Here is a 26724-nt window from a genome sequence, read left to right as displayed (position 1 = left end):
TGCATAACTGAAGATGCGGTTTTTATTGTGTTTCCTATTCCATATGAGGACTGTATTCAGAATGACTTGATCATAAGACTTGGAAGTAGATGATCTTTCAGAAGCAAAGCGTAGGAAGCACCACGTTGTAGTTAGTACTATAGGCGATCATACATTCATAAGGCAATGTGAGATACGTTGGTTTGACTTACAGCTTTACTATAAGGTGCCCAAATCTTGGAAACAGCCCTGGAGACTACGAGTTACATATAAAATATAAAATGATTTGGAGGCGCTCATTCCAGGGTTCCAAGGCTGGGCATGCATATAGTGCCCAACGGTGCCAGAATTGGCATTTGGGAACTCGACCTAAACAACTAACAGAAAGGGGGGACATACTAGCTTCAATTTTTCACATATTAAGGAGAGCTAAGCAGTCCTAATAGTATCACCTCATATAAATCTCCCATGTAAAAGACAAAGGGGGTGTAAACAATCGCGATCTATACTTAGAAGTGGGTCCACAAGGGATGCAACTGCAAATTGTCAGTTGATAAATTTCCTAAACTTCAAACTTCCAGTTTCAACTATTCTTGTCATTCTTTGTCTTCCAAGTTTATGATAAAGTGATTTCTTTTCGTTCGAGTTCAAAAGGAAGAAACAAGAAACACGGTTGCTCGGGTGATCTTCAACTCCGACTTGTGGGACAAACACCCCCACCTCTCGACATTATTTCCCCCCTTTGTGCCCCATTGTCTGATCTCCAGCCCGAATCGGAAACCAAGTCTTTAAGCCTCTCTGATCATCCTAGTCCTTTTCTTCTCAACTCTAAACCCTGTTCGCTCTCACCCGACACTATCGTTGCCAATCGGCCCTGAATGTCTCCGCCGTGAATCGAAGATGTTGACGGTTGAGAAGCAGTGGATTAATGTGCAGCAAAAGACCTTCACCAAATGGTAAATCACCCTACTCCGTTTTCTCTCCATATGAACTCTAGCTGACGAGTAATGTTAGGCTGAATGACAAGCTGAAGGCACGGAGCCTGTCCATCGAGGACTTGGTCACTGACCTCTCCGACGGCGTATGTCCCACCTCTACCCCGCTCACCAATTTCGAATTGCTGATCGCCTATTATAGGTCATTCTTATTCACCTCCTCGAAATCCTTGGAGGAGAGTCCCTCGGTCGATATGCCTCGAAACCCAAACTGCGCGTACAGCGCTTCGAAAATGTAAACAAAAGTCTGGATTTCATCAAGGGGAGGAGGATTCAGATGACAAATATTGGCGCAGAGGATATTGTCGATGGCAATCAAAAGATCATTCTCGGTTTAATCTGGACCCTGATTCTGCGGTTTACGATCAGTGACATCAACGAGGAGGGCATGACTGCAAAGGAAGGATTGCTACTCTGGTGTCAACGAAAGACGGCATGCTACGACGATGTAGAGGTTCGAGACTTCTCCTCCAGCTGGAACAATGGGCTGGCCTTCTGTGCGCTCCTCGATATCCACCGACCGGACTTGATCGACTACGACTCGTTAGATAAGAGTGACCACCGTGGAAATATGAAGCTGGCCTTCGAGATCGCATCCAACGAAATCGGCATCCCGGACCTGCTTGACGTGGATGATGTATGCGACGTACCCAGACCCGACGAACGCTCCCTCATGACCTACATCGCCTACTGGTTCCACGCTTTCTCGCAATTGGAGAGAGTCGAGAACGCTGGGCGACGAGTGGAGAAGTTTGTCAACAACATGCATGGCGCATGGGATATGCAGAACTCATATGAGCGCCGAGTAAAGGAATTGTTGCGACTGATCCGTGGCCAGCGTGACCACTGGAAGACCTCGTCGTTCGAGGGAACATACAAAGACGCCAAAGAACAATCATATCAGTTCTCACTCTACAAGCGGAACGAGAAACGCCAATGGGTGGCCGAGAAATCTGACCTAGCTGCTTTGCTGGGCAATATCAAAACCAAGCTGGGTACATATCGACTGCGTCCTTACGACCCACCGCAAGAACTGAGTCCAGAAAACTGCGACAAGGAGTGGGAGATCCTTACCCGGGAGGAACATGAACGCAGCCAGCTTATAAACGAAACAATCCGTGACATCAAGAACAAGCTACGCCGCTCCTTTGCTGACAAGGCAAATGACTTTGCACTGACCCTGAAGACCTTGTCATTGGCGATCTCCGGATTGGACGGTGATGTTGAGGATCAGCTTGATCATGTTAAAAAGTTAAATGGCAACTTACCACCCCTTGACGCCTTCCTCGACGCTATCGCAGAATTGGACGAACAGTGCGCGGAGGCCAATATTGAAGAAAACGACTTCACCACATACACCCTGGACGAGCTTGCATATGAGCTGAGTCTCGTCAAATCCAGCATTTCAAAGAAGCTGGCGTTCCTTGACAACCAGATGGTTGCCCGTAACATGACCAATTTGACCCCTATCCAATTGGAAGAGTTTGAGTCGGTATTCCGCCATTTCGATCGCGACTCTTCTAACACACTCCATGAGCTCGAGTTCTCCGCAGCACTGGCCAGTCTGGGACTGGTCTACGACGAGGATGAGATGCACCAGGTCTACGTGGAGGTCTGTGGGGCTAATCGACTGTCACAGAATGCCGGAGTCAGCTTCGAACAGTTCATCCGGTTTATGGTCAGTGTGACAGAGGATCAAAATACAGCCGAACAGGTATTCCAGAGTTTCAAGGAGGTTGCTGATGGCAAGGTATGTGAAGCGATTCTTCAAGATCTGAAAATTTTCTCGGGCTACAGTCACTAATTCCTCTTGCAGCCCTATGTCACAGAACTGGATCTCCGACACTCGCTTATTCCAGACGAGGTTATTGAGCACCTGGTTAAGACGATGCCTGCACATGATGGCCCCGATCTCCTCGAGGACCGGGATTTGGCCAAGTACGACTACATTAGCTTCATGGAGAAAATGCGAGAAGTAAACAAACATAATGGGAGTGAGCAATAAAAGGTATCATGGAGGTTGCTATTTGCGCAGCATTACTGGTGATTATGGGGGATTTGCACTGACTTGGTGTTGCTGTGTTTCTGGTGTTTTCAGGGAAGATTCTCATGTTTTTTTTTTGAGGTTCATCTTGCATCCTGGGGTTCGGAGGTTGTTCCTCTTCAACATATGTATTGTGTTGGTGTATACTTTTCTGTTTGTAATGATCATGATACCATGTGAACATTTTCAACTATCAAACTCTGTGTAGACGTGGAGTCGGAATTGGACAAGCGAGAATAACCAAGATGCTTTAATATGGGACAAAATAACAAGTTCTTGTAAGTACAAAGGAAATCCTTGAAGCTATTTTGGGTCTGATCTGTAGATGTGGATGTGGATACCGCCGATCATTACCGTATTTATACAACTAATGTCATGTGACAGTCCCCAGATCCATTGGAGCTGATGAGGATGATCCTGCGACCTGATTGTATTTCTTGACACCTCTCAATTCTTTCAATCTCTACCATTTAAACACTGGTCATAATTGAAATTTTTGACCGTACTTTCTCTCTTACACACTTTATTTCTTCTCTAATCGTATTCCTCAGCCATACACTCCAAGATGGACCGCAGCTTGGACGAGATCATCGCTGAAGACACGGTAAGGCTCCAGCGAGCAAGGAAACCACCAAAACCTACAACTGACTCATTCAATTGCAGCGGAACCCTGGCCGCTCCTCAGGCGGTGGTGGTGGTCCTCGTCGTCACAACAACCCCGGCCGTCGCCACGAGCGCGATGGCGTCAGAAAGGTACAACTTCACTTCAAACCAAGGCTCTATTCCAGATTTATATTCCACATGGCAATGAAGCTAATATCTCATTCAATACCTAGGTCCGCCCTCCTTTCCCTCTTCGAATTCTCTTCTTGCTCCGTGTCAATCGTAGCCAGTCTTCTGGTTCGTTGGAGGCTCGCCAACGAACACGCCACGGCAAAGATATGGAAAAGAACTTTGCATGGTATCTCATCTGACTTGGAGCTAACGCTAAGCCTCTTCGATAACAACAGCCATACACTTCAGACCGTGTCGATCTCAACCTGTGATTATACCTCTCTGGCTACTACGATGTGGATCATGCTGACGGGTCTCTGTTTCCAGCGACTGGGTTCATGACAAATTTGACAACGACCGATGTATGTGATTTCTCGTAATTTGCCGGGATCTCTCTAACAGCAATGCTCTTCAGCCCGCCCGTCCCGTGGAGGCCGCAGAGGCCGCGATGGACCTGATTCCGATCGGTATGGAGCCTCCCATCAAATCAGCCTTGACTTGATGGTTTGCCTGATCAGAGCGCTGATTGAGTTATTAGATCGAGCACACTGACCAAGGTTCGCGTGGATAATCTCCACTACGACATTACCGAAACCGATCTCGAGGTACGTTTCAAGTAGCCCATACTCAACCCTCATACAAGAACGCCCCTAACAAGTCTCTTCGCTGAACAGGATCTCTTCAGTCGAATTGGACCTGTTTCTGAACTTACTGTCTCTTATGACCGCGCTGGACGCTCCGAGGGAGTTGCTTACATCACATACGCACGCTTGAAGGATGCACACACCTCCATTCAGGAGTACGACGGAGCCAACGCCAAGGGCCAGCCCATCCGTCTTTCTCTCATCCCGGGCCGCCGTGACCGCAACCCCCTCGACTCCGCACATCGCCCTAGATCTAGTCTTATGGACCGCGTCGAACGACCCCGCGATGACCGCAGCATGAGCCCCGAGGACAACGCCGATGGCCGACGCCGCCGTGGCGGCCGCGCTCATCGCAGCGATGTCACCAAGCCCGCCCCAGACAACATCGACCGTTACGTCCCTGGACAACGTTCCCACCAGCACTCTCCCAACCGCCGCGGCGGAGGTAGACGTGGACGCGACAACCGCTCCCAGCAGACTGATGGATCCAACCGCCGATCCAATGCCCGCCCGCGCAAGACTCAGGAGGAGTTGGACCAGGAGATGGAAGATTACTGGGGTGGTGCGAACAACGGCGGCGGTGAAGCGGCTGCACCCGCTCAGGACACCCCTCAGCAGACTGCCCCGGCCCCCAGCGCGCCCGCTGCCGACGATGATATCGATATGATTGAGTAAATACTTCATGGTCACTCGAACTACGGGAAACTCGCTTGTCTTTCGCATTCCAGATCATTTGGGCCTCCATGGCATTTCTTTTGGTCTTTTCTATGAATTAAGATCCCCTCGGCCTTTTTCCACTCTTCTCTTCTCTCTTTCTATCTCCGAGGGTTTTCAGCACGAGGGCTGAAACTCTGTACTTTACCTCAACCACCAAATTGTAACTGGATCCATATCACAAATTCGGCTTTTTACTGCTTCGATGCTTCTTTTCCCTTGCTGGGCTCTTATCCTTGCCCTTGCTCTCGTTGCATATCCAGGCCAGCGAACTGAGAGACCATGATAAAGTACTTTTTTTTCCCCCCCTTACTGCGTTGTTCGGTGTCTTCCTTCGTGTTTTGCTATCGTTGGAGGTTAAAACAGATCCGCACATGCCGTTAAGGCCCGCATACAAAGAACGAGAGGCTCCTTGCAACCAATGGATGACGGCAAGATACAAATCGATAGAACATAAACCCAATGGAAGCCGCCGATTATAAATAGAACAAGGATCGCAAATGAAAATGGAAGAAGATATGACATTCTTCCGTGATTTCTTCTGTACACTGTAACAATTATGAAAGTGTCAAGTTCATCTCCACAGCCCATAGGGTTCGCGGCATGATTTCCACAACTTGATAGTACCGTCCTCGCTACCAGTCCCGTAGAGCTTGCCATCGGGGGAGAAGCTGACGGACCAGATAGGGCCATGGTGACCCTTTTGAACCTCTGCAGAAGAAAGTTAGCTCGAACCCGCCAAAAGACACACCACCAGAAGTAGCAAAACATACCCAGCTCCTCATCCGTGTTCAAGTCATAAACTCTTGCCCAGGTATCATTCGCACTGCCCGTAACCAGACGACCAGACTCGCTATTAACCGCAGCACTGGCAACATCATAGTCATAATCAACCTTCTTAAGCAACCGACCAGGCTGCACGCCATCAAAGAGATAAACACTCTTCCCCGCGGCGACTGTCAAAATCCCGGCATCATTAGGTCTCGTCGCCAGACTATTAAGCTCACAAGAGCCAATGGTACCATCAACACCGTACTCAACGATCGGGTGGCGCGACCGCAGGTCCCACCAGCGGATTTTGCGGTCCTCCGCTGCCGTCGTGACGACATTGTAGTCCTGATTCCAGACGATAGACTTGATCGTGCCGCCGTGCACGCCTGCGCCGATCTCGTAGCTCGCCACTCCATTCTCGGTGGCAGGAGTGGCGGAGGACGGGATAGGTGGTGTTGAGCCCGTGCTGGAACTGCCGCCCCGTGTTAGATCGAAGATTCGTAGCTTCTTCTCTGCGCCGCCTGTCGCGAGCACTTGCGGGTTCGCCTGAATTGGGAAAGCTACTGCCCGCACGATGTGTGCGTGTTGCAGTGTGTGCAGGCATTCGCCTGTGTAGGTGTCCCAGACCTTGCTGTTTGCGGGTTGAGGTTAGTATATCATTGTGAGAGATGGTTTGGGGGATTTGCTTACGCTGAGAAATCGGCTGCTGCTGTTGCTGAGATGGCGGCGTCGGCGGAGAGCCTTGCTTGCCATACGGCACCTTTGTGGCCGAGGAATGTTCCAATCCTAGGGGTTGATGTTAGTGGGTCGTTTCTGGACTTGGTTTCATTTGCCGTACCAGTCTCCAGTTATGCCATCGCGGAGCATGGGGTTATTATCTTTAGTTGGTTAGTGACTGTGCAGTAAGTCGTGAGTATTATTGGTCTTTCCTACCTTTGCATGAAGAGATGAAGTAATATTGCTCGTCTTCGACAGTGGAAGAGAAGCTCAGATGCGTCACCGGACGAGAATGTCCGTGGCAAGTCAGAGGGACTACCTTGGGAATATCTGTGGAGATTATATCAGTAAATACATCAAGATAGCAATTTCTGATTCCAAGCTACACAGATCACTCACCGGCCGTCATTTTGTTGGTGTTGAGGGAAGTTCCAAAGGTTTCAGTGGGTTTGATGTTAGGTATTAGAGAGCCAATCAGATCAGCGAAAAGCTATGGATATGTCCAACCGAGAGCGGGCGACTTGATATCAAGATACAAATCCAGAAACCAGACCGAGAGAGAGTTCAATATGTCTAAGGAAGGTACATGAGAGATTCGTCAGGGTCGTCAAGTCATCAAACAGATATGTGGGGTTCGAGGAAGAGCCGAGAACAAAGGATCGAAGAAAGTGGATTGAACGGGGAATTTTCCAAACAGACACCACAAAAGGAGAGAAGGCCACTGGGAATATGAAACTCCTTCGGTGTGTAGATGGGATATTGAATTTCAATTTCAAACAATAACGGGCAGCCCTGCAGTGGATCACCGATTAGGTAAGACATGCGCTAGCCTGATTCAGGTATAATTGAAACACGTGAGGCTCTTATGTTGTAGCTACGGTTTACGGTGAATTATTTTAAACAGACATTGATAGGCGTCTAAAATGGGATATAACAAGATACATTATAAAGATATCTGAAAGATCTTTGGAAAGCTTCTTGGAAATACATTGAAACGTATCCAAAACGACATATTAAAACATATTGCTAAGACATGTAGGGATATCTAACGTAACTTCTCTAATACCATCTCAAAACTACCGCATATTCAGATCATTGAGGTTCTACATCGAGTATATCTTAGATGCCAAGTGGTCCTGTAGTATAGAACAATACTAGTCCTACCTGGGAAGCAGTCAGTCACGTGCCCAGATTGAGCAGCGCCCCACTTTCCTCAGTCCCACTTTTCTCTCCCCCAACCACAACGATCCCAAGTATATCGTTGCTATCATCTTTCAATCTGCTTTTTCGTCCACCATAGCTAATACTGAGCCAAGATATGACAATGTCACTAATTTTTGACAAATTTGTAGATGAGGAACGCAGATCACTCATCGAGGCGACCATAGCTAAGCTCTAGCTGCTCCAACTGCCTCGCTACGCGTTCTTCCCGCTGTGGTTCGGTGACATCTCCGTACTCAGGTCATGCTCTGTCTGGCCAAACTATGTTGGCCAACGCGGAGAGGAATGTGAACCTGCTGTAATTTGTAGATTATGTGCCTGGAATTTGTAAGTGCGCCAATGAGAGTGTCTATACCACCAAACCGATAATTAATAGGGGCGGGTAAGATTCCTTACTTGTACGAACTGGTACCGAAACAAACTGCACGCGAAGATTGGGCGCGAAATAAAGCATCTAGGGAGACTGGACGTTGACCGAAAAGATCTCTTTAGACCTTGGGTCGAGATGTGAATAAATGTGTTCTCACAAGGTTTGTGTATGGGTTAGACGTGTCCCACGACTGTTCTGAATCTCCCCCTCTCATAGATGGTGACCACCCCAAAATCCTCTTCCTAGAAGAATGGGATCTGGAAGTCATGGCCTTTAGTCGGGCAAGCTTGAATATTTGGCCAATAATAAGCGCATCCTATTTTCTAGGATCAACACGTCCAGCAGAAGACATGGAACAGCCTCAACTTCTCACCGTCCTTCTTTTGCATTTATGTTCCGATTATGTTCGTGAATTTTGGAAAATGTGATGTGATTTGCACTACGCTTGATCCTGAGTGGACCCCTTTCGAAAAAGACACCAATCACTCTGATGGAGTAGATACAGATATGTACCTCGTCACGGCATAGTCCGCTCTTTGAGACCTGTGATAGACCCCAGCCTGGAAAGCTTCTGGAGTAAGAGATAACTACCCACTAGATTGAGAATTCGCCAGTATGCTAGATGAGTCATTGAGAACCACCTGGGCACTTGAGCATGTAGCAGAGATCCATGGGGCTAGAAGATCCAATTAAAATCTCCGTACGGAGTACCTTTGCATTTGATAAGACCTCGGCGTGTTCTAGCAGGTTCCCCAAATGGCGTTACCGCCCACGTGATATGACCAATTGATGCTTCGGCGGGGGCGATCCCCCGGAACGACTAAAGGACAACAACATCCAGGGGAGCTTGATTGATCATTAATTCCGCAGTGATATCCTCAAAATATTTCTTCTTCGGATTCTTCTTTCTTCACTTTTTCTTCCCTCAAAGATTTATGTATGCCTGACTTCAAGCTCTCCGCAACCTTGGAGGGCCACGGCGATGATGTAAGGCTCCTGGTCCCGGCGTCTGTACCGACGCCATTGACACCACACCTCCAAACCACACAGACTACTCACACCATTTTGACTTTTGATCTAGGTTCGCGCTGTGGTCTTCCCAAATCCAAATGTCGTCCTTTCCGCCTCTCGTGATGCAACAGTTCGGCTCTGGAAGCTTATCTCCACTCCACCTCCCGCATATGACTATACCATCGCTACACATGGCGGCGCCTTCATCAACAGCTTAGCCTACGTTCCTCCCACATCTGAGTTCCCTGAAGGGCTTGTACTTTCGGCTGGACAAGACGCAATAATTGAAGCCAGACAGCCTGGTAAGGGTGCAGAGGATAATGCGGATGCTATGCTTCTGGGTCACGGCCACAATGTCTGTGCTCTAGATGTGTCTCCGGATGGCAAATGGGTCGTCAGTGGTAGCTGGGATTCCACCGCCCGGTTGTGGAGGGTCGGGAAATGGGAGTGTGATGTCGTACTGGAGGGACACGAGGCAAGCGTCTGGGCCGTGCTGGCCTATGATGAGAACACAATCATCACGGGTATGCTAGTTTCGTGCAACTCCAATAATTTTTATATGCTAACTTCATCACAGGCTGTGCTGATAAAATGATTCGGATATTCAATACCTCGGGAACCCTACTCGGAAGCGTACAAAATTCAAACGACGTGGTCCGGGCCTTGTGCAAGCTTCCCGCCTCAAACTCTACAGGAGCTCACTTTGCATCGGCTAGCAACGACGGAATCATTCGTCTTTACACATTGCAAGGTCAACTCGTTGCCTCTCTCCATGGCCATGAAAGCTTTATCTACTCCCTGGCTGCGCTCCCATCTGGCGAGCTTGTGAGCTCCAGTGAAGATCGCACCGTGAAGATTTGGAACGGAACCCAGTGCGTGCAGACAATCACCCATCCCGCAATCTCAGTGTGGAGTGTTGCAACTTGCAGCGAGACCGGTGATATCGTTACCGGTGCTAGTGACCGCATTGCTCGTGTTTTCAGCAGAAGCCCTGATCGTCATGCAGCCTCAGAGGCCATACAGCTGTTCGACCAGGCCGTCAAGGAGTCAGCTATTCCAGAGCAACAAGTTGGGAAGATTAATAAAGAGGAGTTACCTGGTCCGGAATTCCTCAAAGAAAAGTCCGGAACCAAGGAAGGTCAGGTCCAGATGATCCGAGAGCCAGGTGGTACCGTGAGCGCCCACACCTGGTCGTCGGCAACACAGGAATGGATTGCTATCGGTATGGTAGTGGACTCGGCTGGAAGCAGTGGTCGGAAGACCGAATACCACGGTCAGGATTACGACTACGTCTTCGATGTTGACATAGAAGATGGCAAGCCCCCGCTGAAATTACCATACAATGTCTCGCAGAATCCATATGAGGCTGCCACCAAGTTTATTGGAGACAATGAACTCCCTATGACCTATCTGGACCAAGTTGCCAACTTCATCACTCAAAATACTCAGGGTGCCACCATTGGGCAGTCTCAAGAACCCGAAGGTGCTGATCCTTGGGGCTCAGACCGCCGTTATCGTCCTGGAGACGCCGCGGCGACCGTAGAGTCCCAGCCACCTGCCCCCGAGCCACGTCCCAAGGTACTCCCTCAGAAGATCTATCTCTCCATCCGCTCTGCAAACTTGAAAGTTATCACGAAGAAGCTTCAGGAATTAAACGCGAAACTCGTGTCTGATGGATCAAAGGACGTGGCGTTGAGCCCCTCAGAGGTGGAAACGGTTGTCGCCTTGTGCGGCCAGCTCGAATCTTCCGGGCAGCTTCAAGCATCACCCGAAGTCGAGTCTGGAGTGCCGCTGATTCTGAAGATCGTCACAACCTGGCCTGCTGCCAACCGACTCCCTGGCCTGGATATTCTCCGTCTACTAGCGGCTGCCGCGCCATTTACAGCATCCGCTGAGTACAAAGACGAAAATGTCGTGTCAGGTGTGATATCCAGCGGTGTTTTTGAATCCCCTCTTAACGTCAACAATGCAATGCTCGCAATGCGAACATTTGCCAACCTATTTGAGACGACTGCCGGTCGAGATCTAGCCATAAGCTCATTTGATCAGATCCTGGGAGGGGTGAAGTCCGCCTTGGCTAGCAGCGGAGAGTCAGCAAACCGCAACCTTACAATCGCAATCACGACACTCTACATCAACTTTGCAGTTTATCTTACCTCCGAGGGTAGGAACCAATCTCCAGAAGCCGCAGAACGGGGTCTGGTCCTCCTGGAGGAACTGACGCGGATCATCGCTGGAGAAAAGGATTCAGAAGCGGTTTACCGAGCACTAGTCGCGCTCGGCACACTAGTGACAGCGCTTGGGGAGGAGGTCAGGAGCGCTGCCAAGGAGGTCTACGAGGTTGAAGGTGTTCTCGCGAGAGCCTCGGCCTCTGGTCCTGGAAAGGAGCCGCGCATCAAGGGCATTATTAGCGAGATCCGTGAGGCTCTCTGAAAGAGCGTACTATTTTTTATTCGGTGTGCATTCTGCCAGAGATGCATTACTTTCTAACGACGACAACGCGATTCCCATACAAAGACTATTCATTGCCCTATCTTCCACTTCATAGGAAATAAATCGTAACATGATCTCATCATTGAATCAACTAGCGTTCTCAACAGCCCATCTACTCACTCCCTTACAACTTCCCCTCCGCATCAACCCCAATCTCCAAAACCTGCTCAACGCCCTGATACTTGGGTAGATCAAGCTCATACTTATCAGTAATGTTCTTCGTCAAAAACCTACCACCGATAAAATGCCTGCCTCGATAAAACGCCACACATGGCTTAGGCGCAGATAGACTGATCAGCGCATGCGGCATGAACTTCGCACCGGGTCCTTCTTTCGGCGGCCCGGTTTGGATATCCCATGAGCTAGGCGCATCGACACTCAACACCTGGACGTTAGCGGACTCGATTTGCGAGATGATTTCGGGGAAAGGATCGCGCAATGGTCCGCCGAAGGAGAAGCCGAAGATGGCATCAACCAGGAAGTCTGTTGTCTTTAGGGCTGGCTGGAAGTCGTCGATGAAGGGGACTGAGAGGTTTTGGAGTTGGGTTTTGAGACGCTGTGTTGGGTTAGACTTGGTTCTTGGTTCTTGCTTCTAGAGTTATTTTCGTGCTTGGGGTTGCGTACTTGGTAGAGTTCGTTTTTGCCCTGTTTTGGGTAGTATACCGATGGTGTGTAGCCAAAGTGGGCTAGATGACGGGCGGCTACGAGACCATCTCCTCCTAGTGATTTGTTAGAGTGTTATTGCTCGGAATAGTAAGATTAGGCGTTCTCCTCACCATTATTGCCTGGCCCACAGACAACTAGGATGCTCTTCCCTGCGGTTGGGGGATGGATTTTCCACACTGAATGCTCATTATATCAGCATGGTCTGATTGCATGTTCAAGATCGATGGAGCTTACCAGCTTGCGCGACAGACAGGCCCGCTAGCTCCATCAACTGGTCTAGAGACCAGCCACCGGTCTCCATGAGATCTTTATCAAGCGAGGCCGCATCTTTGGCTGAGATTGCCTAGGACGGCTGTCAGTTTATATGTTGTTGGGACTAATATCGGACAAACTATACCTTCAACGACATTATTGCTGGTTTACTGTAGCGACGAATGGAGAGAGGTGGACGAAAGTTGGTGAATGTAGAACGGATCATATAAGTATGCTGATGTTAGAGCTAGGCTCTTGGTAAATTGAGTTAATTGATAGAAGCTGTGTAAATCAAAGTGATAGCCAGCTCCGAAGTAGATCTACTGAGGGTCCTCACATCATTACATCATACACACACTAGTCCGTATTGGGTTTTGTCGGATCAATAATTTTTCCGCACCTCCTAGAACTTTTGCGGAGGGCAGACGGGATCATCAAAAGAACAGTCTTGCGCCCTCTTCAATTGAAAAAGCATTACACACCCGCCAAAATGGTCCTCCGGATTCGACTCGCCCGCTTCGGCAACAGGCACAACCCCTTCTTCAACATCGTCGTTGCGCAAGCCCGGTATGTGGTTTTTCCCCTGTGAATGGATACCCCCGATACGCCCGGCTCCAACGCCAAACATCAAAGTTGCCAGGCTACGGAGTGCTTCAGTCTATTGCGCACTGTATATTCAAGCAGAATTGAAATTGACCCTACTATTTCTAGCTCCGCCCGCGGTGCTAAGCCCCTCGAAGTCATCGGCACCTACAACCCTATCCCGAAACGTCCCACGAACTTGTACGATGAGAATGCCGAGGCGCGCCCATACAAGGAGATTGCCCTTGATCGGTCACGCGCAAAATACTGGCTCGGTGTTGGTGCGCAGCCTAGTGATCCAGTCTGGAAGCTGATGGGCATGGTAAGCCGGAGCCTTGTTTTCTTTATCCGTGAGAGTTTGGGGAATTAGAAGATCCAAGGAAGATAGACGGCTATTCTCGGGTCTGCATTTTCAGCAGATCATATGGGCTGATGGGAATTACGTTGTTATTATACAGACTGCTTTTACTAACTCTTGAGCCTCTTTCTAGGCTGGCCTTGTTGCGCCCAAACCTACTACTTTTGACAAAGCTTGATTCCACTCTCCTTGGCTCTTTGATGCCGTGTGGCTTGTGGCATGCTTGACCTTTACATAGCTTTCCAGGTTCTCTTCGACATTCTTTGTGTACCCGGCCAAACAACACCCGAGAACTTTGGAAAACTTAAGGCATGGCACCATCGATGACTGGTTACAAGTCGCGCTATGTACCTTTTTCTCTCTCCTGATTTTACTGGCATTTTTGGCGTTATTGAGTTGCCTTGTGGGAACCTCTGTATATTATGTGGCAGCCTGACTGCTCTGACTCTACGCGGTAGACGAGCCGCAGCATGAATATCTACTGATACGATTTGGATTTGTCTCTTAAGTCGAAGAACACATGCCGCCTAATAGGCAGGCACATAGTCCGTACCGAAGTAGACTATGCGTTACTAGCATACTTTCCCATCGACTACTTACATATGCCTACACTGTAGAGTCATGAGGTATGTAGATGCTACTAAACCACTTCTAAGGTTATACACAGTAATAATCTTAAATGTTATCGAAAGATACCCTTGGAAACCGATCGTATTTTGTCAGTAATGAAAGCCAAAACACTTGACGCGCCTATGACCAGTTCAGGCACACGTTCTGCTGAAGTAGTGCTAATAAAGCCCCTAAGCAGTAGCTTGTCTCCACGGCCCAACCAAATGAACCAACGCCCCCTCGATAAGTCAAAGTCATTTCCCCGTGGCAGCCAATCCCATGTGTTACCGGGGTTGGGCCCGTGGCAATTGGTCAGTGACCCTGGAGGATCGCCAATTTTTGACTTTTGGGATTCCGTGGACGTGTGCGATGACCTTGTGTTAGTTATAAAACAGGTTCCAAGGTTAGCTCTGAGGATTGTACAATATAGCACCGGAGGCATATGACTTGGAATATGAAGTGTATTCGATATTAAGTCATTGGCTCTTACGATCTGGGCTAGTTCGCGGCAGTTGTAAATGCATTCAAGGTTCATCCAATAAACTGTCAGCCTAGAGGTATTGTATGGATTTGGTACCGGCTTAGGATTCTAGGTATTCTACTCCGCACCGAATCTATATGTAGTAAAACATCCCTGTGGTATATGTGCTTCATTTCATAGAGCCCCAATCGCGTGCAGAGCCGGGGTACGGCAAGCCGCATAGGCACTTACTTGCATGGCCGGTGCTTTTCCAGAAGAAACAGATTCATGATCCACCCGTCGATCTTCTAATATATATGTACGGAGTATACGGAGTATACAGAGAACAGAAAGAAAAAGAAAAAAGCCGGGGGCATTCCATAATCACCACAAGTCACCTCGGGGCACGCACTTGGTAACTCTCTGCATGCGGTCAGTTTCCAGGGCCAAGGTGTAAGACTGCTGTAAAATTGTGTAAAGTGATGACCATGTACTGTCATATAATTTGAAGTACATCCCCCAATACGAGTACCCACATACAACCCCATGTACCTCCACTGTCACATACCTGTTCCCCATTGAGTCGCGTCGTGAAGGGTAGATCCATGGATCTGGCACTTGTGGACTGGCACTCGACCGTTCCGGACTCTTTTCTTCCCCCCCTCCCCTGCACTCTCCTTCATCCCCTCCTTTCAAACCTTTTTCCCTTTTGCATCCATCTTACCATTCTTGTCAATTTCCCATCCTTATCTCAATCGTTTTCAAAGCGCTCATAGTCCAACTGTCGCAAATCCGATGAGACACCATCCGAGTGCACTCGACTTTCGATCGAATCGCTAATCGCCTTCGCCTTCGCCTTTCCATTTCTATCGTTGCATCGCGTTTGGTGTACGATCTCTTGTCGCATTACCGATCACTGCCCAGAACTTCGACTTTCCGAATCCCGCGACTCCTTTTTTTCCTACCTGGACTATCTTCCCCTGTGTGATCGCGAACCCCCCGAAAGGCGAAAAAAAAAAAAATTCGAAAAATTCATATCTCGTGGAGGGATGAGCGGCAGCTCTAGCCAGTCCACTCGTACGAGTCCCGGCTCTTTTGGAACTATACAACTCACAGAGTCCGTGTCATCTGGTTCGCCCCCACAGCAGTCACTCCCTTCTTCGCAGGCGCCTTTCACGGCTCAGTATGCGATGTCGACCGACGTGTATAGCCCGAATGCGTCGCAAGCGCCTTCATCTATGAACCCGTCTTTCTCATACCCCTTTTCCCCTATCGGTACAACATCTTCATTCGATAACAACATGCGCTTAGGCGATAACGATCGCAACCTCCAGGGCCTGAATGGCCTGAATCGCGGAAACGGAGGCGCGATTCTCATGCGCAAACTGCCGCGAAACACGAGCCGCGAAGCCCTGCGCAGTATGCTTCTTTTCGCCAAAGACTTTGTCGACGCGGACTTTGTGACCTTGGACCTGCCGGAGGATGACGGGTTCTTGACCGCGATCGCGCGCTTCATTACTTTGCCAGCCGCTGAAGAGGCTAGGTCCCTCCTGGATGGCAAGCCGAACTCCAAAAACGACGCCAACATGGTCGTCGAGATGTATCCCGGTCCGATGGGAGTGAATCTGTCGAACACGCGTCGTAACACCATCGATCACACCGCAAGTCGCGCGTTAATGGGTGCCTCAAACGGTCCCCTTACGCGTCAATCATCACGCTTCAACGGCACTTTCCAAAGCTTGGAGAGGCTCTCCAACGCCAACCCCAACCAGCCTATCGGAGAAGGGCTTCCTCCGACCTCTGAATCAGGCTCTCGCATGCACAGCCTTTTCTCGCCACAATCTCCGATCGGAAATGGCATTGATAACCTCCCACGCATAACCGGGAAGTCTATGATTGATGAGGACCCGGACGAGGAGACGGGTGAGCTGCTCAAGGATCCGGTAGGCTATGCAGAGAATGGCCATTCTACCAATATCTCTGCCGGACGCCGGGCCACCAACCCTCAAATCCCAACCAACCGCTTTGCCAATATGTCCCTTTCGACCAACATGTCCTCGCCACCTTTGCAGAACTACCCCGGGGGTGGTGCGCAGCGCATGGGCGGTGGAGCACCGGCATCCGCATACCCGAACCAAGGCCATAATTTCCCATACAACGCTCAGCACACACCACGCCACAGTCTCCCTGCTGCGAACCCGAATGACCTGAATCCTCCTTGCAACACTCTGTACGTGGGCAACTTGCCACCCGACACCTCCGAGGAGGAACTTAAAGCCCTTTTCTCCAAGCAACGCGGGTACAAGCGGCTCTGTTTCCGAAACAAGCAGAATGGACCCATGTGCTTTGTGGAATTCGACGAGGTCGCCATGGCCAGCAAAGCGCTCAATGAACTGTACGGCTACAAGCTGTCGAACAGTGTCAAGACTGGCATCCGTCTCAGCTTCTCAAAGAATCCTTTGGGTGTCCGCTCTGGTCAACCCGGCAGCATGAACTCGTCCAACTCGGCCTCTGGACAGGGCGCAGTCCCTGGAGGCAGCAGTTTGAGTGGAATGCACAACAACATGTTCTCGGCTGTCAATGGTCCCCCTCCTGGACTGGCAGCACCTCCTGGTCTTGGCATGCCCATGCCTGCGCCGCCGATGCGCAATGGCACCTCCATGCACACCCCCATCAATCCGCATGCTGGACTGATGGGCAATGCCTCATACAACCACAACTCGGGCCTGGGAATCCGAAACGGAGCCAATCCAATGATGTCGCCGCCGCCACCTTCTAATCCTGGCGGCAACAACAATGCGGCGCCGAACCTGAACGGCTATAATTCCTTTTACCCTGACTACATGATGGGTCGTTAAGCCCATTCAAGCGTTATATCAAGATAATGCCCGGCATGTTTGAACGAACTGGGATATCTGGCGCATTTGGGGATCTTCGTTTCGTGAGCTAGATCAGCATTCGGCGGCTGCATACACTCTCGGGAGTACTGTTTCGGATTTGCTTTTCTGTTTCCCCCCCCCCCCCTTTCTCCTTTTTTTTTGCTAGTCCTTTTCTTGGCTTTTCATCTTTCTGTTGCATGGGAACCTGGGCGCTCTTTACATTCCTTTTTTTTTGTTGTCTCTTTTCATTGGGAGGATTGCATTTCAGGTCATTGCCAAACTTGTATTCTTATCTGGTCGGTGCGAGGCGCTCGAGAGCGCGTTTGTTTCTGTCGCCCATTGCGTTTTGTTCACACCTTCATACCCTCGTGATTTCTTGATTTTTTTCTTGATTATCCCACTCGCTTATCCTGACTCAATAGGCAATACACACTAATGCGTGTTTGCTGTCTCTGCCCTAAGCAGGATCTATACGAACTGTTATCTACTTTATTCCACGTGATTCCCCCTGTTTGTTACATCTATCCTCTGGATCTTTCTCGATGCATCGTCTGCGTGGATCGGAAAGGATTTCGCTGATTTACTTGCTTTCTCTATTGCAATGCGTGTTTATTTCTACGCAAGTACGAAAAAAAAGAAGGGTCTTATGTGGCTTTCTTTAGCTTCTCTTCTAATATCTCTCTACTCAAATGGCATGAGCTACGGAAGGACATGACATCGGCTTACGTCGACCACATATTGTCCAGGCGTTCGCGTTGGGTTTATCTCTCTCCTGCCATATTCCTCTCACCGCGGCGGAGACGAAGGCGTCCGGTTCATGCATTTTGCTCGAAGGCTCTTTTCTCATCTTGCTTGCATTGCCACTTGTTTTGCTTTGGGTCTGGCTTATTCTGCTTTTCCAGGAGAAGAATGAGGAAACGAGGCGTGTCTATTATTTTTTTTTACTCTTCCTCTTACCCCGTCTTGACGTCTTGCTTGGGGGTATGATACCGATACATTTGCTTCGATCTGTACTTGATACAATGAACTGTCCCAGTTATTCTGGAGAACGAACCCATTTAATCCATTTATGATAATGTTAAGGTCTAGTAAAGAGCTATAAAGGGATTCTTTTTTACTTCCTTTTGGACGACTCTTCGTATATTTTATAGTATCTACAGAACAGATCATGCAAGGATCCTACTGTATGGTTACAGATACCCGGAACTGAATGTTGAACAGCGATTATTATGATGTGAATTCCAATAGACGGAATGGGAGGGAGATGTTTACTTCGGCTGTGGAGATGTGATCACGTGATGACACTACCGAGAAGTTTCTTCCCCTGCAGACACCTACGCTTCCCGCTTCAACCCGACAACCTCCCATCCTTCAATTATTGCTGCAAAAGGGTCAATGGCAGCTGGAACTCCTTGATTCTTAATATCCAGCTTCTTCCATTCAGCTTGACATTAAATTCTTCCTCCCGCTCCCCCATCATATCCTCCAAGATGCCACCCCGGATACAGAGCCGGACTGTGTCCAACACCCTTCTTCCCTACCTCACAGCTACCTCCTCTTCCTCATCCTCACTTTCCTCTCTTCCTTCATTATCCTCTACATCATCACAATGCATTTCTCGCCAATTTTCTGCCACGGCAGCACCACGGGGACAGACCAAGCTCCGTCGGCAGATGTTCGAATGGCTTGACGGCGAAGGAGCCGTTTTCAAGCACCATCTTCCTGGGCAAACCAACTATGTTACTAGCCTAAAGCAGCGAGGCAACGAGGGCTCGGAGAATCCCCGTCCGTTCCCCAACAACCAAAGTTTCTTCAGCGAGCCTATCCTCAGTGAGGAGCTACGGAATGAGGTCTATAATCGCGTCGTTGAACAGAAGAAGAGTGCCCGCGTTGTCAGTGTGGAACTTGGAATTGATATGCAGCGTATTGCTGCCGTCGTGAGATTGGTAGAACTGGAGAAGAGACAGCGCGCACAGGTAAGAACCTCTCCCCTCTCTGGTCTTTTTTCTCCTTTCCTTTCGGACTTTGCTTCGACCCTCTACGCATATGATGAGTCACAAAAAATCGATTAGTCTTGAAGACACCCACATGGTTAAACCTTACTTTTTGAACTGAACTGTGTTACCCTTACATTTTGGATTCCTATCAAGTTTTATTTGGTCGCGTGACATGAACTGACGAATCTCAAATCAGGGTAAACCCCTAGCACTTCCATATGCGCGGGCCGTCCACGAGATGGTCCCCATTACCCCCCTCGCTGAGAAAGGCGAGCGTCAACAATATCACGAACCCATCAACGACCTCCCCGCCCACCCCCTAACAGGCTCCCAAATCTTCTACCCAGTTCCCGAATCCCGCTCCTTCAACCGTGTCGAGGCCGGCCGCGTCTTCTCCGGTGCCCCAGCACTGGAGCAATCCGAGGCCGCAGAAATCTCACACCCCTCCGACCTCGCCGAAAAGATCATGGAGGATCCCAACTCCATCGGCTGGGTCGGCAAGGGCGCCAATGCCCGCCAGATCTTGCAGCCTGCAGATGTGCGCATTCCTCACCCTCACATGGTTGCCCAAGAGCGCGATCGCCTTGCGAACCCCAACGAGTGGCGGGCTGTCGCAGACCTCCAATCTAAGAGACTCAAGCGCCAAGACGCAATTGAGAAAGAGCGTCGTGAGCGCATCCAGGCTCGTCGTGAGAAGAAGCTCACTGTGGTCTCCCCCGAGGACTCGCGCTTCGACTACCGTATCAAGGATACTATCTACACTACAGAGACCACTGGCACCGATGGCCGTAGTTCCAAGGCTACTGGTCGTCGCTACGGTGTGCCTCACCGCGACCGCGCACGTGGCGAAGTCAAGATTCCTACCCGTGTGGAGGCTTGATTTATGCTGAGATAGTCCCGAAAGGGCTGTTTCTTTGTTCTTTTTGTGTTTTTCAGCAACTTTCTCGGCTACGGCCTTTGTAATTTTATTTTGTACGCATACTCATCCATGGATGTATGAAGGAGGCTGTCGCTTATGTACCTATATATCGGATAATTTCTGGCAACTTGAAATCTTTCCCTTCCCATTTCACGTCTTGTCGCTTTTTGGTCAAGTAAATCTGAACTTCCCAGAGCAGCACATACTTGCCTCTCCACTCTAGGGCTGGGGCCCAAGGCATAGTTCGTATGTCCACCTGGATGTGCCCGATGGATGCTCCTGGATGATCTTATCAACTTTAGAACAAAGTGGGGGCTGGTCAATAGAGCACTGCCCCAATGTTCCCGTGTAAACACTGCAAACAGGATATAACCCTTTCCACAAAAGAGGGAGGCACCTCTCGCCTCTCCCATATCGAAAATCCAAGTCTCATCTTAACACGAAAATGGATCCCATCGCCCGCTTCGAGGTGCTCCCGCTCCCCCTCCAGTTTCTGATAGTTGGCGCGGTTGGCGCGATTCTCATTCCAATCATTGCAGGACTGGTGGTCGTTTGCCTAATGATCGCATCGGCATTGGGCTTGATTGACTGGGATCGCTCCGGTTCGAAGAAACAAGCGATTGCCAAGGTCGATCCAATCCCCGATTCAACCGAGAAAACATCAAACCTTTCCAATGGTGGAAATCGTACGGAAACCGATATTGAGGGGGAAGCGGATCTTCAGATGGAGATCAACTTCCTCGAGGAAAAGTTGCATGCTTGCAAAGACAAGCTGGCTCGGTCCCGTTAACTATATCGATGCATCTGTACCCCGACTTCTTGGATGTTTCTCGCCTTGGGTACGCTCGGTCATAGCATGTCACGCCGGTTTTTGGAATCGGGAATGATGGACTTGAAATACGAAAAGGATACATACCCTCATCATTCTAGCCAAAGATACCTGATCTTTTGACTTGCGTTGTGGTCTTTTATAACTTGAAAGCAGATAGTGAGGCAAATATGGGCATGTGACATGTATTATGTGGGGAGCTGTTGTTGAATACCTATCTTTGTCTGGTATATAAAGGGGACTGTCTTCAAATCTTTAAAGAGAAGTTCTAAATTGCTACATTCGATGAGATCCCAAGTATAGATGAGAATCGTTGCTCGGTTAGTCTTTCTATTATTCCAAACCTGGGGCTCTCGACTGTAAGGTGGGATTCGTGGCCTGAACAATCAGAAAGATGATGTCACAAATACAAGGGGAAATTGTCGGGGAAATTAACCTTGGAATAATCAAGACCCTGAAAAGACCCTGAAAAGACCCTGAAAGCAGTAAGGTTGTCGAACGTTTGGGGGAGTTGAGCGCACATTCCACTCACTCTTGGTTACAACGCTGGACGCGTCTTACTGTCCGACTTGAATAGCTGATTTGTTCAATTATTATACATCCTCAACCGACCATGATGATCTCGGGGAAGCTATGGAGCTGGGAATCTGGGAAGCCGAGATCATGAAACTAGAGACCTTCAAACCCGTGGGGTGGGCCAGTGGAGCCCCGCAGTTACGGACATTTGCCGGAGAACGAGAGAGCGGTCGATGCCTACAATATCACTGTCTTTGTCTTTAGAGTGGAGCTGACCGCATCATTCCTCGGACTTTTACCGGAGCAGCAAATGCCAAGGATGGGGGATCGTAGTTGGCTTTCAGCTTGAGCAGGGTTTATGTTGCTGCTGGGTTTTGATCTACAGGTTAAACCCATGTATATACTGCAAATGCCGGGATAAGGTAGCCCACCAAGATGTCGACGACATGGATGGGACAGTGGCCTCAAGAGCGACAGAAACAATGAATGTCTCTAGAGTTCGATGGTTGAAATAACATACCCTATTCCGGGTGGGGACCGCGGCCGTGAGGAATGCCGTACTCTCCGCACTCACCACACGGTCCATCTTGGCAAAGGAAACTGAGAGAAGTATATAAGGGGCGTTTGCGTACGTGGCATTGCTCATTATCCAAGGCATCAGCATGCACCTCAAGAAGCTGCTCACTTCGGCTGCAGCCCTGAGTGGCTGCGTCCGGGCCCAGAGCCAGGCTGGTATCGAGGATCTCGATGGCCCAGGCAATGACCTCTACGAAAAGGACCTGTCCAAATGCCCAGGATATAAGGCGACAAAGCAGTGGGAGACTCGTTCTGGCTTTTACGCGGAACTCTCTCTCGCAGGGCCGGCATGCAATGTGTTCGGGACTGACCTCCCAGACTTGAAGCTGGAAGTGGAGTATCAGACCAGCGATCGACTCCACGTCAAGATCTTGGACACCAACAACACGGTCTACCAGGTTCCAGACAGTGTCTTCCCGCGCCCTGGATTCGGCCAATGGTGTTCCCCGAAGGACTCCAATCTTAAATTTGACTTCAATGCCGACCCCTTCTCGTTCACCGTCTCTCGGACCGACACCGGTGAGATTCTCTTCGATACCACGGGCAACAAACTGGTGTTCGAGAGTCAATATGTCTATCTCAAGACACACCTGCCACAGAACCCGCATCTGTACGGACTGGGCGAGCACAGCGACGCGTTCATGCTGAACACGACCAACTACACTCGAACGATCTACACCCGCGATGCCTACGGGACGCCTCAGGGTGAGAACTTATACGGCGCTCACCCAATCTATTTCGACCATAGGAAGGATGGCACTCATGGGGTTTTCTTACTCAACTCCAACGGCATGGATATCTTCATTGACAACAAGGGTGGTCAGTACCTCGAGTACAACATCATCGGTGGTGTTCTTGATTTTTACTTCATTGCTGGTCCCTCCCCACGCGATGTGGCCATTCAGTACGCGGAAATCGCTCAGCTCCCGTTGATGACTCCTTATTGGGGACTTGGTTTCCACCAGTGCAAATACGGCTACCAAGACGTCTACGAGGTCGCCGCTGTCACCGCCAACTACTCCTCCAACAACATTCCTCTGGAAACCATCTGGACCGATATCGATTACATGGACCGTCGGCGCATCTTCACTATTGATCCAGAAAGGTTCCCGGCCAATCTGTACAAAGACTTAGTGGACACAATCCATTTGAGAGATCAACATTACATAGTCATGGTCGATCCCGCCGTATTCTACAAGGAGTCCAACCCGGCACTCGATGCAGGTCTCAAATATGATACTTTCATGAAGGAAACGAATGGCTCTGAATACCAGGGAGTCGTTTGGTCCGGTCCAAGCTACTTCCCTGACTGGTTCCATCCCGCATCGCAGCAGTACTGGAACGAGCAGTTTTTGGAGTTCTTCGACGGAACGAATGGCCCGGACATTGATGCGTTATGGATCGACATGAACGAGCCCGCAAACTTCTTCAACCGCCCCTACCCCGGCAACAACACCACCCCGGAACATTTCGCGGAGGTGGATGGTGACCCTCCGAAGCCGCCACCAGTCCGAGATGGGCCGGATGCTCCTATCCCTGGGTTCCCGGACAGTCTTCAGCCAAACTTTGCTTCCGGCAAGTCAAATGAGAAGCGTGCAACTGCCGTTGTCCAACGTCATCAACCTCGGTCTAATTCCCACCGCAACCTTGGTGCTGGTCATTGGCGCTCCGCCAAACCCCACTGGGCTCCCTCGAGTGCCAGCTGGCAGAACGACAAAAAGACCGGCTCTGGTTGCGGGCCTGACGAGTGCAAGGGCCTTCCGAATCGCGAGTTAATCAGGCCGCCGTTTATGATCCAGAACGGCGCAGGACCCACGCTTGCGGATAGCACTGCCGACACCGATCTGGTGCAGAGTGGTGGATACGTTCAATATGACACTCACAACCTTTATGGCGCTATGATGTCCTCGCATTCCCACAATGCCATGCGTGCCCGGCGCCCGGATGACCGCGCCTTGGTGATTACGAGAAGTACATTTGCTGGCTCCGGCAAGGACGTGTCCCACTGGCTTGGTGGTAAGAATGCTTCTGGCGTCTGCCCATTCAATATTAACAACGACCCCACGCTAAATATTCCGTAGATAATGTTTCCGGGTGGTCTTGGTACCGCCAATCCATCAGCCAGATCCTGCAGTTCGCATCATTGTACCAAATCCCCGTCGTGGGCCCCGATGTTTGCGGCTTCGGTGGTAATGTAACAGAGACGCTCTGTGCTAGGTAAGGACTGAATCCTCCCCTTCATATAGACGGCTCTAGCTAATGTACATCCACAGGTGGGCAGCTCTCGGCTCCTTCTACACGTTCTTCCGCAACCACGCCGAAATCTTCGCGAATCCCCAGGAGTTCTACCGCTGGCCAACAGTCGCTGAGGCCGCGCGCAAAGGAATCTCCATCAGATACCAGCTCCGTAAGTGATGCACGGAGTCTCCTCTCCGAGAATGGAATCAGAAACTGACAAAAAAACCCAGTCGACTACATCTACACTTCCATCTACAAACAGAACCAGACCGGCACTCCGGCCCTCAACCCTCTGTTCTTCAACTACCCGAACGACCCCAACACCTACCCCATCGACCTGCAGTTCTTCTATGGCGACGGCATCCTTGTCAGCCCCGTCACAGAGGAGAACAGCACAAGCATCAACTACTATCTCCCCGACGACATCTTCTACGAATGGGGCACCGGCAAGCCCGTCCGCGGACGCGGCGAGTACGTCTCCGCCGAGGTCGACTACACCGACATCACGGTTCACTACAAGGGCGGCATCATCTACCCGCAGCGCATTGAGAGCGCCAACACCACCACCGCACTGCGCAAGAAGGGTTTCAACATTGTCGTTGCGCCCGGTCTTGATGGCTCCGCCGTGGGCTCGTTGTATCTCGACGACGGCAAGTCGGTTGTGCAGGACACGGTGTCGGAGATCGACTTCAAGTACGCGCACGGCAAGCTCAGCATGACTGGCTCGTTTGAGTACGAGGCTGGCGTCACCATTGAGGCTATCACTGTTCTTGGGGTGGAGAGCGAGCCGAAGGGACTCCATGAGGCCGAATACGATAGCGAGAATAAGAAGCTGGTGCTTCATGTCGATGTGCCTCTGACGGGCAAGTCTCATATCAAGGTTGTGTGATTTGATCGGCACGGTCGTAACCCGTGATGGGTTCAAGGTTTTGGATTGGCGTGGGTAACCTGCTCTGCTATATATTCTTCTTGACTAGTGGGCTCGACATATGAGAAATCTGACAAGATCTCACAAAGGATTATTCTTTCGTCATGAACATAGGGCTAGGGGAGTAGAAAGTCAAGAGGAGCGAGAGAAATTCCTAAGCTCGCAAGAACGTGACTGACTATAGTTCCAACAAATGATCCGCCTCAGATGATACTTTCCAGGACATTCTGCTTCTGATTTTACTATATGATCGCCTTGTCGAGAAACAACGCACTTGTGGGCATATCAATCGACTATTCATATAATAATATTCTCAAATAAATACTTCGTTAACATCATGTATCATTCATTCTCAGACCAGTCATCTCAGCCCTGAAAAAACAAAGCACCCCGAAAACAGAAACTCCGAGATATGCTCAGCAGTCCCCTTATTCCATCCAGCATCGTTCCATTATCCCGATTCAATTCCTCTCATTCTCCGGGATAAATCAGGTGGTTACATGGTCAGCTCTCAACGAGCCTCGCCGACAGATCGACAGCGTCGCCTCTTCGTCCCAACCCATCCAGAGATCGCATCGGTTTCAGACTCATCTTCCTTGGGAGTTTGGAAAATGGACCCGATTGAGGTGAGGGCAGTTTGGAGCCATGAAGTTGTATTTGGGAGGGCTGGGGCTAAGGGTGTATTTGGTGGCTGCATGGTTGAGCTGAGGGGTTGGGATAGCGAGATGCGGGGTTTGTGGTTTGTGGTTTGCTGAGAGCAGGTCTTATGGTAAATGGGATATTATGGGGAGATAATAGTAGACGATAGTCTGGTATGTAGGATGTAGGGTGTAGGGAGTAGGACGTAGGACGTAGAAAGTATGTCAGATGTAGAGGTTCGGGGACAAGCTATGGTATTTAAGGGAAATAGAGACATCAGCACATGCAGAACAATAGTGGGAAAAGCAGACAAAGCCCGTATCTAAATCAGCTGCATAAGTGCCCAAATCTGGATTGGATATTATTTGTTGCCCTCGAAAAGCTTCTCAGGGTTGCTCGTACTTCGGTCATACTGCTTTCTCTTGATTGGCGCCATGGTCACGCATTGTGCCGATCTACTGATTTGCACGTGAATACTGGGCTTTCAAATATATCGTCCTCGTGTTTTGATTGGTCGCTATTGAATGAGTTCTTCGCTTGACA

General features: G+C 49.8%; 11 protein-coding genes across 11 annotated transcripts; 8 read left to right on the top strand and 3 right to left on the bottom strand.

Moving 5' to 3' along the window:
- Positions 1 to 879: 879 nt before the first annotated feature.
- On the top strand, positions 880 to 2979 carry N7537_005889 (alpha-actinin, sarcomeric (f-actin cross linking protein); the record flags this gene model as incomplete). The annotated part of the gene is made up of 4 exons (XM_056896946.1): positions 880 to 935; positions 994 to 1060; positions 1117 to 2724; positions 2791 to 2979. 4 exons carry the CDS (start codon positions 880 to 882, stop codon positions 2977 to 2979), a joined length of 1920 nt encoding a protein of 639 aa, XP_056752731.1.
- A 604-nt stretch (positions 2980 to 3583) lies between these two features.
- Positions 3584 to 5111, top strand: N7537_005888 (putative RNA binding protein; the record flags this gene model as incomplete). Its single annotated transcript, XM_056896945.1, has 7 exons — positions 3584 to 3622; positions 3682 to 3771; positions 4029 to 4060; positions 4120 to 4154; positions 4208 to 4259; positions 4331 to 4397; positions 4467 to 5111. The coding sequence occupies 7 exons, from the start codon at positions 3584 to 3586 to the stop codon at positions 5109 to 5111; spliced, it is 960 nt and encodes a 319-aa protein (XP_056752730.1).
- A 589-nt stretch (positions 5112 to 5700) lies between these two features.
- Positions 5701 to 7069, bottom strand: N7537_005887 (WD40 repeat domain-containing protein). The gene is made up of 6 exons (XM_056896944.1): positions 7038 to 7069; positions 6855 to 6968; positions 6760 to 6799; positions 6612 to 6707; positions 5924 to 6552; positions 5701 to 5861 (listed from the first exon to the last, which is right to left on the bottom strand). Exons 1-6 carry the CDS (start codon positions 7045 to 7047, stop codon positions 5725 to 5727), a joined length of 1026 nt encoding a protein of 341 aa, XP_056752729.1. The 5' UTR covers positions 7048 to 7069; the 3' UTR covers positions 5701 to 5724.
- A 2099-nt stretch (positions 7070 to 9168) lies between these two features.
- N7537_005886 (WD repeat PLAP family protein) lies at positions 9169 to 11673 on the top strand (the record flags this gene model as incomplete). The annotated part of the gene is made up of 3 exons (XM_056896943.1): positions 9169 to 9216; positions 9311 to 9764; positions 9818 to 11673. The coding sequence occupies 3 exons, from the start codon at positions 9169 to 9171 to the stop codon at positions 11671 to 11673; spliced, it is 2358 nt and encodes a 785-aa protein (XP_056752728.1).
- A 184-nt stretch (positions 11674 to 11857) lies between these two features.
- N7537_005885 (NADHX epimerase) lies at positions 11858 to 12877 on the bottom strand (the record flags this gene model as incomplete). The annotated part of the gene is made up of 5 exons (XM_056896942.1): positions 11858 to 12289; positions 12358 to 12452; positions 12510 to 12575; positions 12634 to 12742; positions 12797 to 12877. The coding sequence occupies 5 exons, from the start codon at positions 12875 to 12877 to the stop codon at positions 11858 to 11860; spliced, it is 783 nt and encodes a 260-aa protein (XP_056752727.1).
- A 264-nt stretch (positions 12878 to 13141) lies between these two features.
- Positions 13142 to 13769, top strand: N7537_005884 (mitochondrial 37S ribosomal protein bS16m; the record flags this gene model as incomplete). The annotated part of the gene is made up of 3 exons (XM_056896941.1): positions 13142 to 13218; positions 13363 to 13555; positions 13725 to 13769. 3 exons carry the CDS (start codon positions 13142 to 13144, stop codon positions 13767 to 13769), a joined length of 315 nt encoding a protein of 104 aa, XP_056752726.1.
- Positions 13770 to 15709: 1940 nt separating this feature from the next.
- On the top strand, positions 15710 to 17518 carry N7537_005883 (uncharacterized protein; the record flags this gene model as incomplete). The annotated part of the gene is made up of 1 exon (XM_056896940.1): positions 15710 to 17518. One exon carries the CDS (start codon positions 15710 to 15712, stop codon positions 17516 to 17518), a length of 1809 nt encoding a protein of 602 aa, XP_056752725.1.
- A 1511-nt stretch (positions 17519 to 19029) lies between these two features.
- Positions 19030 to 20416, top strand: N7537_005882 (mitochondrial 37S ribosomal protein mS45; the record flags this gene model as incomplete). Its single annotated transcript, XM_056896939.1, has 2 exons — positions 19030 to 19515; positions 19733 to 20416. 2 exons carry the CDS (start codon positions 19030 to 19032, stop codon positions 20414 to 20416), a joined length of 1170 nt encoding a protein of 389 aa, XP_056752724.1.
- Positions 20417 to 20900: 484 nt separating this feature from the next.
- N7537_005881 (uncharacterized protein) lies at positions 20901 to 21245 on the top strand (the record flags this gene model as incomplete). The annotated part of the gene is made up of 1 exon (XM_056896938.1): positions 20901 to 21245. The coding sequence occupies one exon, from the start codon at positions 20901 to 20903 to the stop codon at positions 21243 to 21245; it is 345 nt and encodes a 114-aa protein (XP_056752723.1).
- A 1217-nt stretch (positions 21246 to 22462) lies between these two features.
- Positions 22463 to 25503, top strand: N7537_005880 (glycoside hydrolase family 31 protein; the record flags this gene model as incomplete). Its single annotated transcript, XM_056896937.1, has 4 exons — positions 22463 to 24392; positions 24458 to 24593; positions 24650 to 24783; positions 24845 to 25503. 4 exons carry the CDS (start codon positions 22463 to 22465, stop codon positions 25501 to 25503), a joined length of 2859 nt encoding a protein of 952 aa, XP_056752722.1.
- A 550-nt stretch (positions 25504 to 26053) lies between these two features.
- N7537_005879 (uncharacterized protein) lies at positions 26054 to 26239 on the bottom strand (the record flags this gene model as incomplete). Its single annotated transcript, XM_056896936.1, has 1 exon — positions 26054 to 26239. One exon carries the CDS (start codon positions 26237 to 26239, stop codon positions 26054 to 26056), a length of 186 nt encoding a protein of 61 aa, XP_056752721.1.
- Between the last annotated feature and the right edge of the window lie 485 nt (positions 26240 to 26724).

The sequence above is a fragment of the Penicillium hordei genome (assembly GCF_028827395.1).
Source record: "Penicillium hordei strain IBT 12815 chromosome Unknown utg000003l_segment0_segment0, whole genome shotgun sequence".
Classification (NCBI taxonomy): domain Eukaryota; kingdom Fungi; phylum Ascomycota; class Eurotiomycetes; order Eurotiales; family Aspergillaceae; genus Penicillium; species Penicillium hordei.
This window is presented reverse-complemented; position numbering and strand designations above follow the sequence as displayed.